The sequence below is a fragment of the Elgaria multicarinata genome, chromosome 2 (genome assembly GCF_023053635.1).
Source record: "Elgaria multicarinata webbii isolate HBS135686 ecotype San Diego chromosome 2, rElgMul1.1.pri, whole genome shotgun sequence".
NCBI lineage: Eukaryota > Metazoa > Chordata > Lepidosauria > Squamata > Anguidae > Elgaria > Elgaria multicarinata.
In genome coordinates, this window is record NC_086172.1 from 76,950,703 (window position 1) to 76,961,222 (window position 10,520).

General features: G+C 41.8%; 1 protein-coding gene across 1 annotated transcript; it reads left to right on the top strand.

Annotated features, from left to right (window-relative positions):
- The first annotated feature begins 1,587 nt into the window (after positions 1 to 1,587).
- On the top strand, positions 1,588 to 9,224 carry LOC134393620 (uncharacterized). Its single transcript, XM_063118678.1, has 4 exons — positions 1,588 to 1,637; positions 3,948 to 4,765; positions 6,364 to 6,443; positions 8,782 to 9,224. The coding sequence occupies exons 2-4, from the start codon at positions 3,993 to 3,995 to the stop codon at positions 8,883 to 8,885; spliced, it is 957 nt and encodes a 318-aa protein (XP_062974748.1). The 5' UTR covers positions 1,588 to 1,637; positions 3,948 to 3,992; the 3' UTR covers positions 8,886 to 9,224.
- The last annotated feature ends 1,296 nt before the right edge of the window (positions 9,225 to 10,520 follow it).

The window sequence follows — 10,520 nt, forward strand, 5'->3', positions numbered from 1 at the left end:
GGCATTTTCACCTTAAAAGAAATGTGGAAAATGCACCCTCCTTGCCAGCAGCGCCCTCATTTTCAAAGACAAAGAGATCCAAATTGGCACAGTGATAGGTCTTAAGGGCTTTCAGCATGCCCAATTTGAATCCAATTGGATCATCCCTTGCTTTTAAGGGATTTTTTAAATGGAAATTAAACAAATGCTTACATCTGCATAAGTTTTAAAGATCAAAATCAGCATAGTGATGGCTCTCGAGGGCTTTCAACATTCCAAATTTGAATCAGATTGGGTTATCCCTTGATTTTTTAATGATTTTTAAATCCCCCCCCTTAAATTACTTTCCCCATAGTCCACCAGTGTGAAGGATCATAGGATCGATCTTCTATTCCTTTGATCATGTGAAGCTGTACATCTTCAAGTTCTTAAACTACAAATCTGCTGGTTCCCTTACTCAAAAGTAAATCCCATTGATTTCAACTGCTACAGTCACATACAGGCTTACCTTTGAGTAAACCCCATTGAACAGAGAGAGTCTTATTTCTGAGTAAACACATATTCCAGTTCTAGGGAGCTACGGAGTAGTGTGTGTGTGTTTGACAGATGGGGGGTGTATGAGAGGTGCACCATGTGAGGTGGGGAGAGGAAGCAGGTGAGGGGAACCAGGTTTTCCTGGTGCCCTTTCCACAAGGCTTGGACAGCATATGAAGCTGCAAGGTTGTGCAAAGAAGCAGCATGAAGAAGAGCTGTCTCTGGCCATTACCCAAAGCCAAACTTTCCCAAATTGCTTTTCTTCCTACAAGGTTGGGGAGACCGGAGGGTTCCCCATTCCCCCTCATGGCATGGCTGTCTTTGCTGGAAATCTTTTTTATGATGACATCTCATGTCAAATTCGTTTGTCCAATTCCTCCTTCTGTCAAAGGAACAGGCACATGTGATCATCTAACCCATTTGAAGGAACGCCTCCTCCCATATGTACCTGCCCGGACCTTAAGATCATCTACAGGGGCCCTTCTCCGTGAGCCCCTGCCAAAGGAAGTGAGGCAGGTGGCTACTAGGAGGAGGGCTTTCTCCGCTGTGGCACCCCGGTTGTGGAATGAGCTCCCCAAAGAGGTCCGCCTGGTGCCTACACTGTACTCCTTTCGTCGCCAGCTGAAGACCTTTTTATTCACTCAGTATTTTAACACTTAATTTTAACTTAAATTTAAATTTTACTGTTTTAACTCTGTATTTTAATCTTATATCAATTTTGCTGCGTGGTTTTATCCTGGTTGTGCTTTTTATACTGTATTTTGTATTTGTGCTTTTAACCTGTTGGTTGTTTTATGATGGTTTTAATTTTTGTGAACCGCCCAGAGAGCTTCGGCTATTGGGCGGTATAAAAATGTAATAAATAAATAAATAAATTTTATGAGCGGGTGTGTTGAACGTTGATCAGAAACTATTAGCTGATTGGTAGTAGAGCAGCAAAGGATTCTGAAAATCCCCTCCTGGGAATTCCTCTCATTCAGCTTCATTTTCACTTTCTCTATCACACACTCACTCTTTCGCTTCCACAGCTACGTATCTCCCATAGCTTGTTGTCTCTCCCCTCCACCTGTCACTTCCAAAACACCCAGCTTTTGCCGGTCTGACCGTTCTCTCTCCCAGTGGTGGTAAGTTGTTTAACAAGGCTCTGTTGGTTTTGTGAAATGGGCTGCTTGAAGTAGTGGGGAAGAGAGGCATTAGTCATGGATTTTGTGTGTGTGGAAGCACAGTGGGCTTAGTTCTGATGCAAAGGGGTGAGGGTGGGGACACCCCATACTCCTGGGCTGAATAAGTGCTGAAAGAAATCTCGTTTCTTAACAAGGATACGACATGGGGAGGGGGAGTTGTGAGAAAGGGAACATAGTTCTGTAAAGTGGTCCGGTGAGGGAGAATAGACTTGCACAAGGACTATAAATAAAAATTAAAAAGTTTTAAATTGAGTGAGATAGCTGCACGCTTTGTTTGCCTTTTTCTAGCTTATATCCTTTTTCAAATGGGGTGAAAAGAATAGTACATTAGTATTGCAATCATTACAATAATATTGTAAACATACTATGTAAATACACAGGATTGTAAAACATACTACAGACATATGCAAAGGAAGTATATCAGCTATTTTAGTTTCAATCTTTAGCATGGAATTTACAGGTGTGAACAGCTGGTTTCATTTTGCTATCCACCACAACCCCAAAAAACTCTTCCTCAGATAAGACCCCTTCTTTGAAGTTAGGATTTTTGCTCCAATGTACAATGTTTGGCTACATCACAGCTAGCGGTTTGCTGCACGCTCGTTATTGGGCACCCATGGATTTTCGCAGGTCCCTCTCACGATGTCTGCCTCCCATTTTGTGTAAACAACGGATCAACCTGGGCTGATGACATTCCATTTGGAAATCCCATGCATCCCTGTGGCCACACAGAAGAAACCAATGTATTCCACAAGTCTTTCTCTGCCTTCTTAGAGTTCCATCAGATGAAAGTTTCATTGCAAGCTCCTTACTGGGCACTCACAGATTTTCAGGGGTCCCTCTCATGACTTTGTCTGCCTCCCCCGTGCCTCCCGCCCCTTCTAGCCTTCTTTGCACCACAAAAAAACACCCCAGTAAGTCCAACTTATTTTTAAAGCTGGAAGTTGCCGCTATCTCTTGCAGCGGGATCAAAACAGCCCACTGAATGGGCCATGTGCACGTTGTTTACTTCTTCTTTCAAAAGAGGAAGTTATGAGGGACAAACGTGCGGGCCTTAACATTTTCTTATGGGAAGGGGCTCCAAGACCTTGATCATTTTGTTTGCCTTATTCTGCATATTTCTTTATTATGTCATCCTTTTTCAAATGGGGTGAATACACAATACACAGTATTACAAACATTACAATAATATTGTAAACATACTATATAAATATACAGGACTGTAAACATATCACAGATGTATGTAAAAGAATTATGATATTGGCTGTTTTAGTTTCAAATTTCTAGTTTGGAATTTACAAGTGTGAACAGCTGTTTTCATTTTGCTACCCACCACGACCCCAGAATGTCATGTTCATCAGTTCAACATCAGACCCCTTCAGTGTATATGTGAAGTAGGGATTTTTGTCCCAATGTGCATCATTTTATACTTAAGTTGAAACCCATATACGGTTTTTGTTCATTCACCTAGTTTGAAGAAGTCTTCTTGTAGTTCTTCTTATATAGTCTACTCGGGTTTTCATCATCCTGAACAATCTGATCAACTAACTGCTCATCCCTTGGCTCCAAATCATTTAGGAACAAGTTAAATAGTGCTGGTCCCACTACAGATCCTGGGAAGACCACACTGTTTATTTCACTCCATTGTAAGAACTGTCCATGAGGTCTTTCCTACCAACATGCAGAAAATGAGAATTTCATGTTCCACAATGGGAATTGAGCTTTCCAGGGGTCTCCTACCTGCAATTAGGGAGACCCATCACTGTAGGGTTCAGAAGAAAGAGAAGCCAGAAGGCTGAGCAGATAGTTGAGGAGTACATTTATTATAATTATATCTCACCTTTCTTCTAAATAACACATGGTAACTACAAATTTCCCCTCTTTTATCCTTACAACAACCCGGTGAGGTAGATTAGACTGAGAAAAAGACTGGCCCAAGATCATCCAATTAGCTTCATGAAACTGAGTATGCCTGGCCCATGTCCGGCACTATACCTGCTACACCACACCAGCTCTTTACAGATCTGACCAAAGCAATTGCAGAAGCATCCATGAAAGGAACACATCAAATGTAGAGTGGAAGAGGCTTGCTGAACAGATTGGAGAGGCTGTTTTAGGCGTGTAGAGCAACAAGGCAGTAGGCATGGAGATGGTGATAGGGATAGCAGCAAATTATGGGCTTGGAAAAAGGACTCTGTTGATTACTGAGTAAGTAATCTGGTCTCAACCATGTGCTTTCTTTTGGAACAGGAAACTGAGTTAAGAATTTGGTGGGGATTGTTGTATGCTGATATAATGGGCTCAGTTCTGTGTTCAAAAGAGGTCAGTGTGGGCACAACGGAAGGAAATGAATGGAGTTGTGTAAAAGCAACAAAGAAGCATGATGAAAAAAAGGAAATTCAAGAACTAACCAAGGAGGAGGCAACAGTTGCAGAAGCAGCAAAGAAGGGAGCACTGGAGATTCTGCAAGATGCCCTGAAGAAAAAAGACAAGGTGCTGATGAAGGTCCCTGAGAAAGTAATCCTTGAGGGAGAAGACAGAGGTGCATTTTGGATGGAACGCCATGCAATACTGACAGAACGTTTAGTTAAGGACCTCCTTGCAGAACTTGAAAAAGTGACTTTTAAGAAGGATATTACCAAGATACATTACATTGCATACGTATACCCAAAAGATGAGAAAAGAACCATTTACTTGTGTGACTATTTCTGGAAGTCTCCCAAGTATCTTGAAAGAACATCCCAGCCAGGCACACTCATCCATGAAGTATCTCATTTCCTTAATTTTGAAGACCTCACCTATGAAGAAAACACTATTTATCTTGGTTGCAAAGGTTCTGTGATAAAATACTGCACAGAAAATGGTTCAGCCATCTCTCTTCCCTTCTGGGCTAGCCTTAGTAAAGCCTTCTGGAATGCCAACAATATTAAGTTTGAGTTTGCACTCACTATAAGCCACAAGGGAAAGTTTGAGGATGGCAAATACTCCTGCTGTGGGGAAACTGAAAGGTATTCTGTGTGTGCGAAATCAGTGCCTGACCAATTCCACTCTTGCAATGTTGATGAAATGTGAGTACATTTTTATCCTTTAAGTATTCTTGTTGTGAAGCCTAGGCTTACAAGCCATAAGGGTTACAAGTCAAGATATAGAATAAATACAAGCTACAAAATAAATACAATCTTATGCCAGTAGAGAGGGAGGAATTTAAGTTTCCCCCCTCTTGTGTTCACGCAGAAATCCACCACCCACCCACCTGCAGGTGGTTAAAAAACAGGGGAGAGGGGAAGAAGACTTTTTTCTTTTTCTTTAACCACTCCCAGCCACCAGGAATATAAATAAAACTCTCAAACAGCTCATCTGGAAAAGTAAAGTAAGCCCCCATCCCCGCCTCTCCACTCCTAAGATTAATACCAACCCTTTTGTGTGCAGGACACAGAATAACCGGCTCAAGTTAAAGGAAGCCAGATTCCAGCTGGACATCAGGAAAAACTTCCTGACTGTTAGAGCAGTACAACAATGGAATCAGTTACCTAGGGAGGTTGTGGGCTCTCCCACACTAGAGGCAGCTGGACAACCATCTGTCAGAGATGCTTTAGGGTGGATTCTTGCATTGAGCAGGGGGTTTGACCCGATGGCCTTGTAGGCCCCTTCCAACTCTGCTATTCTATGATTCTATTATTTTCTCTCTCTCTCCCTCTCCCTCTCCCTCTCCCACACACAGCACATATATTTCAACACAGGTGCTTCGCAGCACAGAAAGGAAGGTGGGGAGAAAATCTCATCACAGCAGGAATGTAGCGGAGATGTGCTGTAACAGCCCATGGAATACATGCTGGGAGCAGGCAGGAGGACAAAGGAATATATTGTCCTCCTGTCTGCTTTTTATATTGTATTTTGTATTCATGTTTTTAATTTGTTGGTTGTTTTTATGCTTTTCATGGTTTTAATTTCTGTGAACCGCCCAGAGAGCTTCGGCTATTGAGCAGTATAAAAATGTAATAAGAAAGAAAGAAAGAAAGAAAGAAAGAAAGAAAGAAAGAAGCCAGCGAGCACCAGATTATCTGTCAGCAGCAGCATGGCTTGATGAGTGATCAACTAATCCACCACAGCTTGTTTTCAGCATGGCCTCTCATGATGTTTAAACCAGTTCTTTGTGTCCTTCCTCCTCTGCTTCTGTACTGTTAAGCTGGATCATCCAAGGATGCCCATAGTCACAATGAAAAGAATAGGTGACACCCAATTAGCTGTGGAGCCAAATTCTGCCCATATTTGGGAGTTAGGCAGAGCAGCCTCTCAGACTGCCTGTCTCTATTCTCTGCTTCAGGAGGAAAGATCCAGCCACCCAATCAGAATGGAGGGGAACTGACTGGGGAAACAGAAATGCAGCATGCACTTAACAAATACAAATAGCCTGCCTGTATTGTAAGTAACATGTGGTGTCACTGGCCTGGACAGTAGAGCTGCCATTCAGTAGCAGTAAAAATCATACACAGCCCCTTTCCTGACCTTGCTCTGCTTCAGAAACGTACTTTGGCCATTCCTTTTGCTAAGTTCTGTTTCTTGCATGGATGAAATTTAACCTCCACTTATGGCTAGGGTGTTTTGATGTTGTAGTGATATCAAGAATTAAATGAATTTACTTAAATCCATTTTGTCTACTTCTTAGGTGGAAAACAGACATAGTTCTAAATAAACAACTTCAAGAAGTACAGACCCCGCTACCCTGGATGATACGGATCATCAAAGGTATAGATAGAATATATGGATCTTTCAAAAAATGCTGAGGTTACAAACAAGACTGACAGTTCCATAACACCTGCTGGGGGAGTGGCAAGCATGACAGCCAGAATGAGGGACCTATTGTTTTTAACATTGAGAGAAACATTTGCTATACTGCTGAGGGTGAAAAGAAAGGGAAAAGATCCACCAACACTCTTGAAGTTGAGCGCACAAACTATAGGGAGCCCAATGTGTTGTGCATATACCAAAAGCCTTAACACAATTTATCCTAGCCAGCAGTCATATAATGAATGTCAATGGACATTTAGCAAACATTTAATAAACATGTAGCAAAGTTACTGTTGATTAACATGGACAAAAACATGTCATAAACATGAAAGAATACAAACAAGGGAAAACGTATAAATGTAATATTAAACGATGACTCCAGATAGTATGCACCGTTTCCAACTTCGTCAGTAATACACGTTTTCAATTTTCAAAAGTTAAGCATTCGCCCTAACATAAACATATTAGCTTGTTGGCTGAGGGTGGCAGTAATGACTGTGGTGGCTCTGGATGAAGTTGTCAGTGCTTCTGCTAACTCCTTCAGTGCATGTTTAACCACCACTGAGAAGGAGTTGTATGACAACTTTCATGAATGCCAACATCTTTCAGATATCCAGAGGTTTGTAAGATTCCTAAATGATGAAGCTGAATTCTCTGGGGACTGCAGGCAGGGTGGCTCAATTATATACTTCCACGGTCAAAACCCTGCTGTTAATAATGGAATAAACTGAATCCAGGAAAGACAATGACTAACAAATGCCTGCACTCTCAATTTAGTGCCATAGTTACATGATGTCCTGCTGGACAGTATAGAAATCCTAGAGCATCTTTGCAGTGCCTTTTTTGAGCAAAAACATCTTTTTTTCTACACTGCTACTATTTCTCTAGCCCTGCCCCTGCCTTGGAAGCATAACTATGCAAACATAAAGAAGAGGCTTAGTCAGGAAAATTGCTGCAATGGGGGTTACCTTGATACATTTAAATGGCCTGGTTTCTGCTTATTCTCTGAAAATACATAGTTCAGGAATTAGGAGAAATCAAGAAGGTAACCTTAGATATGCATTCTTCCATGGCTGTTGTGAGTTAGTTGTCATGCCTGACGGAGATCCAGTGCAGGGTGATTCTTCAGACAAGGAGCCTAACGTTGCAGTGTGTGAAGACGACACGGGATTCCCTGACACAAGCACTATGGGGTTGTCTTGACGAGGGGAAAGCCCTGGGGTGGCCCTGGCGTGGCGCTAGGTCATTTATATGACACAGCAGCCATTGTGGAACCATCCCAGGGCTTTCCCCTGATACTCCGAATTTAAAAAGTTGTAGACTTACTCTGACTTTTTCCTCTTTCAGTGAGGTGACGATGGCATCTGCCCTCTGTCGTCTTGCTCCAGTGTTGCTTCACTGGCATGTCCAGCCAATGGTGACCCGTGATGGGTTGCCATCTCCGGAGAGGGAGGAGGGGGAAGAGAGGGCAGGCCAGCAAGCTGAATGGCCGCTGGAACACTTCCGCACTTCTCCGGCGTGGGCAGAAGGACGCCACCCTGGAGAAGTGCAGTTCTTTATAACTCAGCTCCCTTGCTTCTTTGGCTTGACCTCCTGTACTACTGACCATTGCTAAGAATCTGTTCTTTGGACTGTGCACTTTGTGAAGGACAGGAGCCTACCTTGCAGGGTTGTCAGGTGGACCCCTGACTTCCATTACACACTTATTATTATTATTATTATTATTATTATTATTATTATTTATTTATATAGCACCATCAATGTACATGGTGCTGTACAGAGTAAAACAGTAAATAGCAAGACTCTGCCGCGTAGGCTTACAATCTAATAAAATCATAGTAAAACAATAAGGAGGGGAAGAGAATGCAAACAGGCACAGGGTAGGGTAAGCAGGCACAGACCTGCTTTTTGGAGAGCTGGAACATTAATACTGTCCTCCTGATCTCTGCCTGCCTTTTGACCCTGCCGGATGGCTTTGCCCCATGGATTGCCCCAGACTGAGTTTTCCCCAGCCATAGCAGGACAAATGCAGCAGGTATATGTTAGTGCCACCCATAGCGAGTGTGCTTGATTAATAATCTCTTGTGCTGCTGTTCCCCTTGATGCTGTCATTCAAAACCTTAGATGATTGATCAAAGTTTATTCTAATTTATTTCTTGGACAGAGACTGAGAACTAAACTTTGCTTGATATAAAATATATCCACTAGAGTAAAACAAGATTTATTGTCTAAAATTTGGGGTGTTTTCAGACAATTAAAAGACAACATGCAGCTATTCTGTCTTTTTTCCCCTTAGATATTATTTTTTTAACAAAAATGGCAGAACTGATGAGAAACTACAATCAGAAGACCACGTTGTCTGAATCCCCCATACAGTCAACCAATGAGACAGAAGACTGACTACACAGTAAAGCCTCATCTGGAAGCACCCTTGCTCAGAAAAATGAGATAATTATTTCACAATTGATGTACCATGAGAATTTTTTTATTATTATAACAGCAGTTGACATCATTACTCTTATTACTATCCTCTGAGTCACGGACCAAAATGTTTCCATTAAGTTACCCACCAAAGCTCAACTTGTACACACTAAATCAAAACTTATATAATTTAATGACAGCCTGGAATATATCATCTAACCTTCTTTGAATGAAGGTTCAAAGGAAGTGAGGCAGGTGGCTACTAGGAGGAGGGCTTTCTCCTCTGTGGCACCCCAGCTGTGGAATGAGCTCCCCAGAGAGGTCCGCCTGGCGCCTACACTGTACTCCTTTCGTCACCAGCTGAAGACCTTTTTATTCTCTCAGTATTTTAACACTTAATTTTAACTTAAATTTAAATTTTACTGTTTTAACTCTGTATTTTAATCTTATATCAATTTTGCTGCATGGTTTTATCCTGGTTGTGCTTTTTATATTGTATTTTGTATTTGTGCTTTTAACCTGTTGGTTGTTTTATTATGGTTTTAATTTTTGTGAACCTCCCAGAGAGCTTCGGCTATTGGGTGGTATAAAAATGTAATAAATAAATAAATAAATAAATAAATAAATAAAATAACCCTTAAGAACATCTCAAGGATCTAGCTTGCTGCGTAAGAATACCCTGCCTTCTACTCTGGCTCAGGGCCAGCCCATCTATAAGAAGGGAGTTCCCAAAGGGCAGCAGATTCTACCACCAGGAGAATTGTGTGTCCCACCCAGAGCTCTGGAAAGCCATGCTGGCCACTATGAGTGTTGTTCCTTTTATTTAATTTTAAGTTGGATGAACTTGTTTATAATGTAATATGACTTTATATATATTTTACTTGGATGTCTTATAGCTCCTTATGAGGGATCTCCGGATCCGAAACGTTGAACGTTGTACAAGTTTGGTTGAAAGTTTTTTTGAATATTTTTATATTTCAGATAAAAAATAGGGAAATTTCTTTTGACACTTCTTAGCACCAGAGCTTGTAGCCTCTTTTTCTCGTAGCCTTTTTGTGGTGCTTTTTCCCTCTTTTTCCTCAACACTCTCCTGCTGGCCATACCCCGACAGCCCAAGGGTTTCCCTCCCCACCATTATGGTTCCCCCTGAAAGGGAGGAAAGGACCAGAAACCATCAATATCTGGAATCTCCCTAAAGCATTGCAGTTATATTGGGGCAGGGGAGCGATTGGCCCATTGGCCTTACATTGGACAGGTCTGCTGTAGCTCATTCAGTTTTCTAGCCAAATAATTGGTGGTCTACCAAGGGCCAGACAGCCCTACCAAGGAAAAGTGAGTTTCCCCAAATTCTTTCTGAGAGAGAAATTACAGTATACAAAAAGTGCACTCACAGTTAGGCAAAGTTAGAGTCTTGTTGGTCACACAGCAGACATAGGAGGAAGGCGAGAAAGAGGAGTGCCTGAAGACCAATGCAAGATGTACAGTGGCTGCAACCTCCAATCCATGTCTTGGACCACTGGAAGAATGCAAAGTTCATGCAAGAGTGTTCATCAGACAAATTTACTCATAAGGGAGCTCTATGAGGAAATCCAGTTCCTACCACTAACAATTAAA

Bases quoted from the DNA above. Each gene is read 5' to 3' on its own strand.
- LOC134393620 (XM_063118678.1), top strand. From the start codon at position 3,993: ATGGGCTCAGTTCTGTGTTCAAAAGAGGTCAGTGTGGGCACAACGGAA. The intron at 4,766-6,363 runs GTGAGTACATTT...TCTACTTCTTAG, and splicing joins TCTTGCAATGTTGATGAAAT to GTGGAAAACAGACATAGTTC. The intron at 6,444-8,781 runs GTATAGATAGAA...TTTTCCCCTTAG, and splicing joins GATGATACGGATCATCAAAG to ATATTATTTTTTTAACAAAA.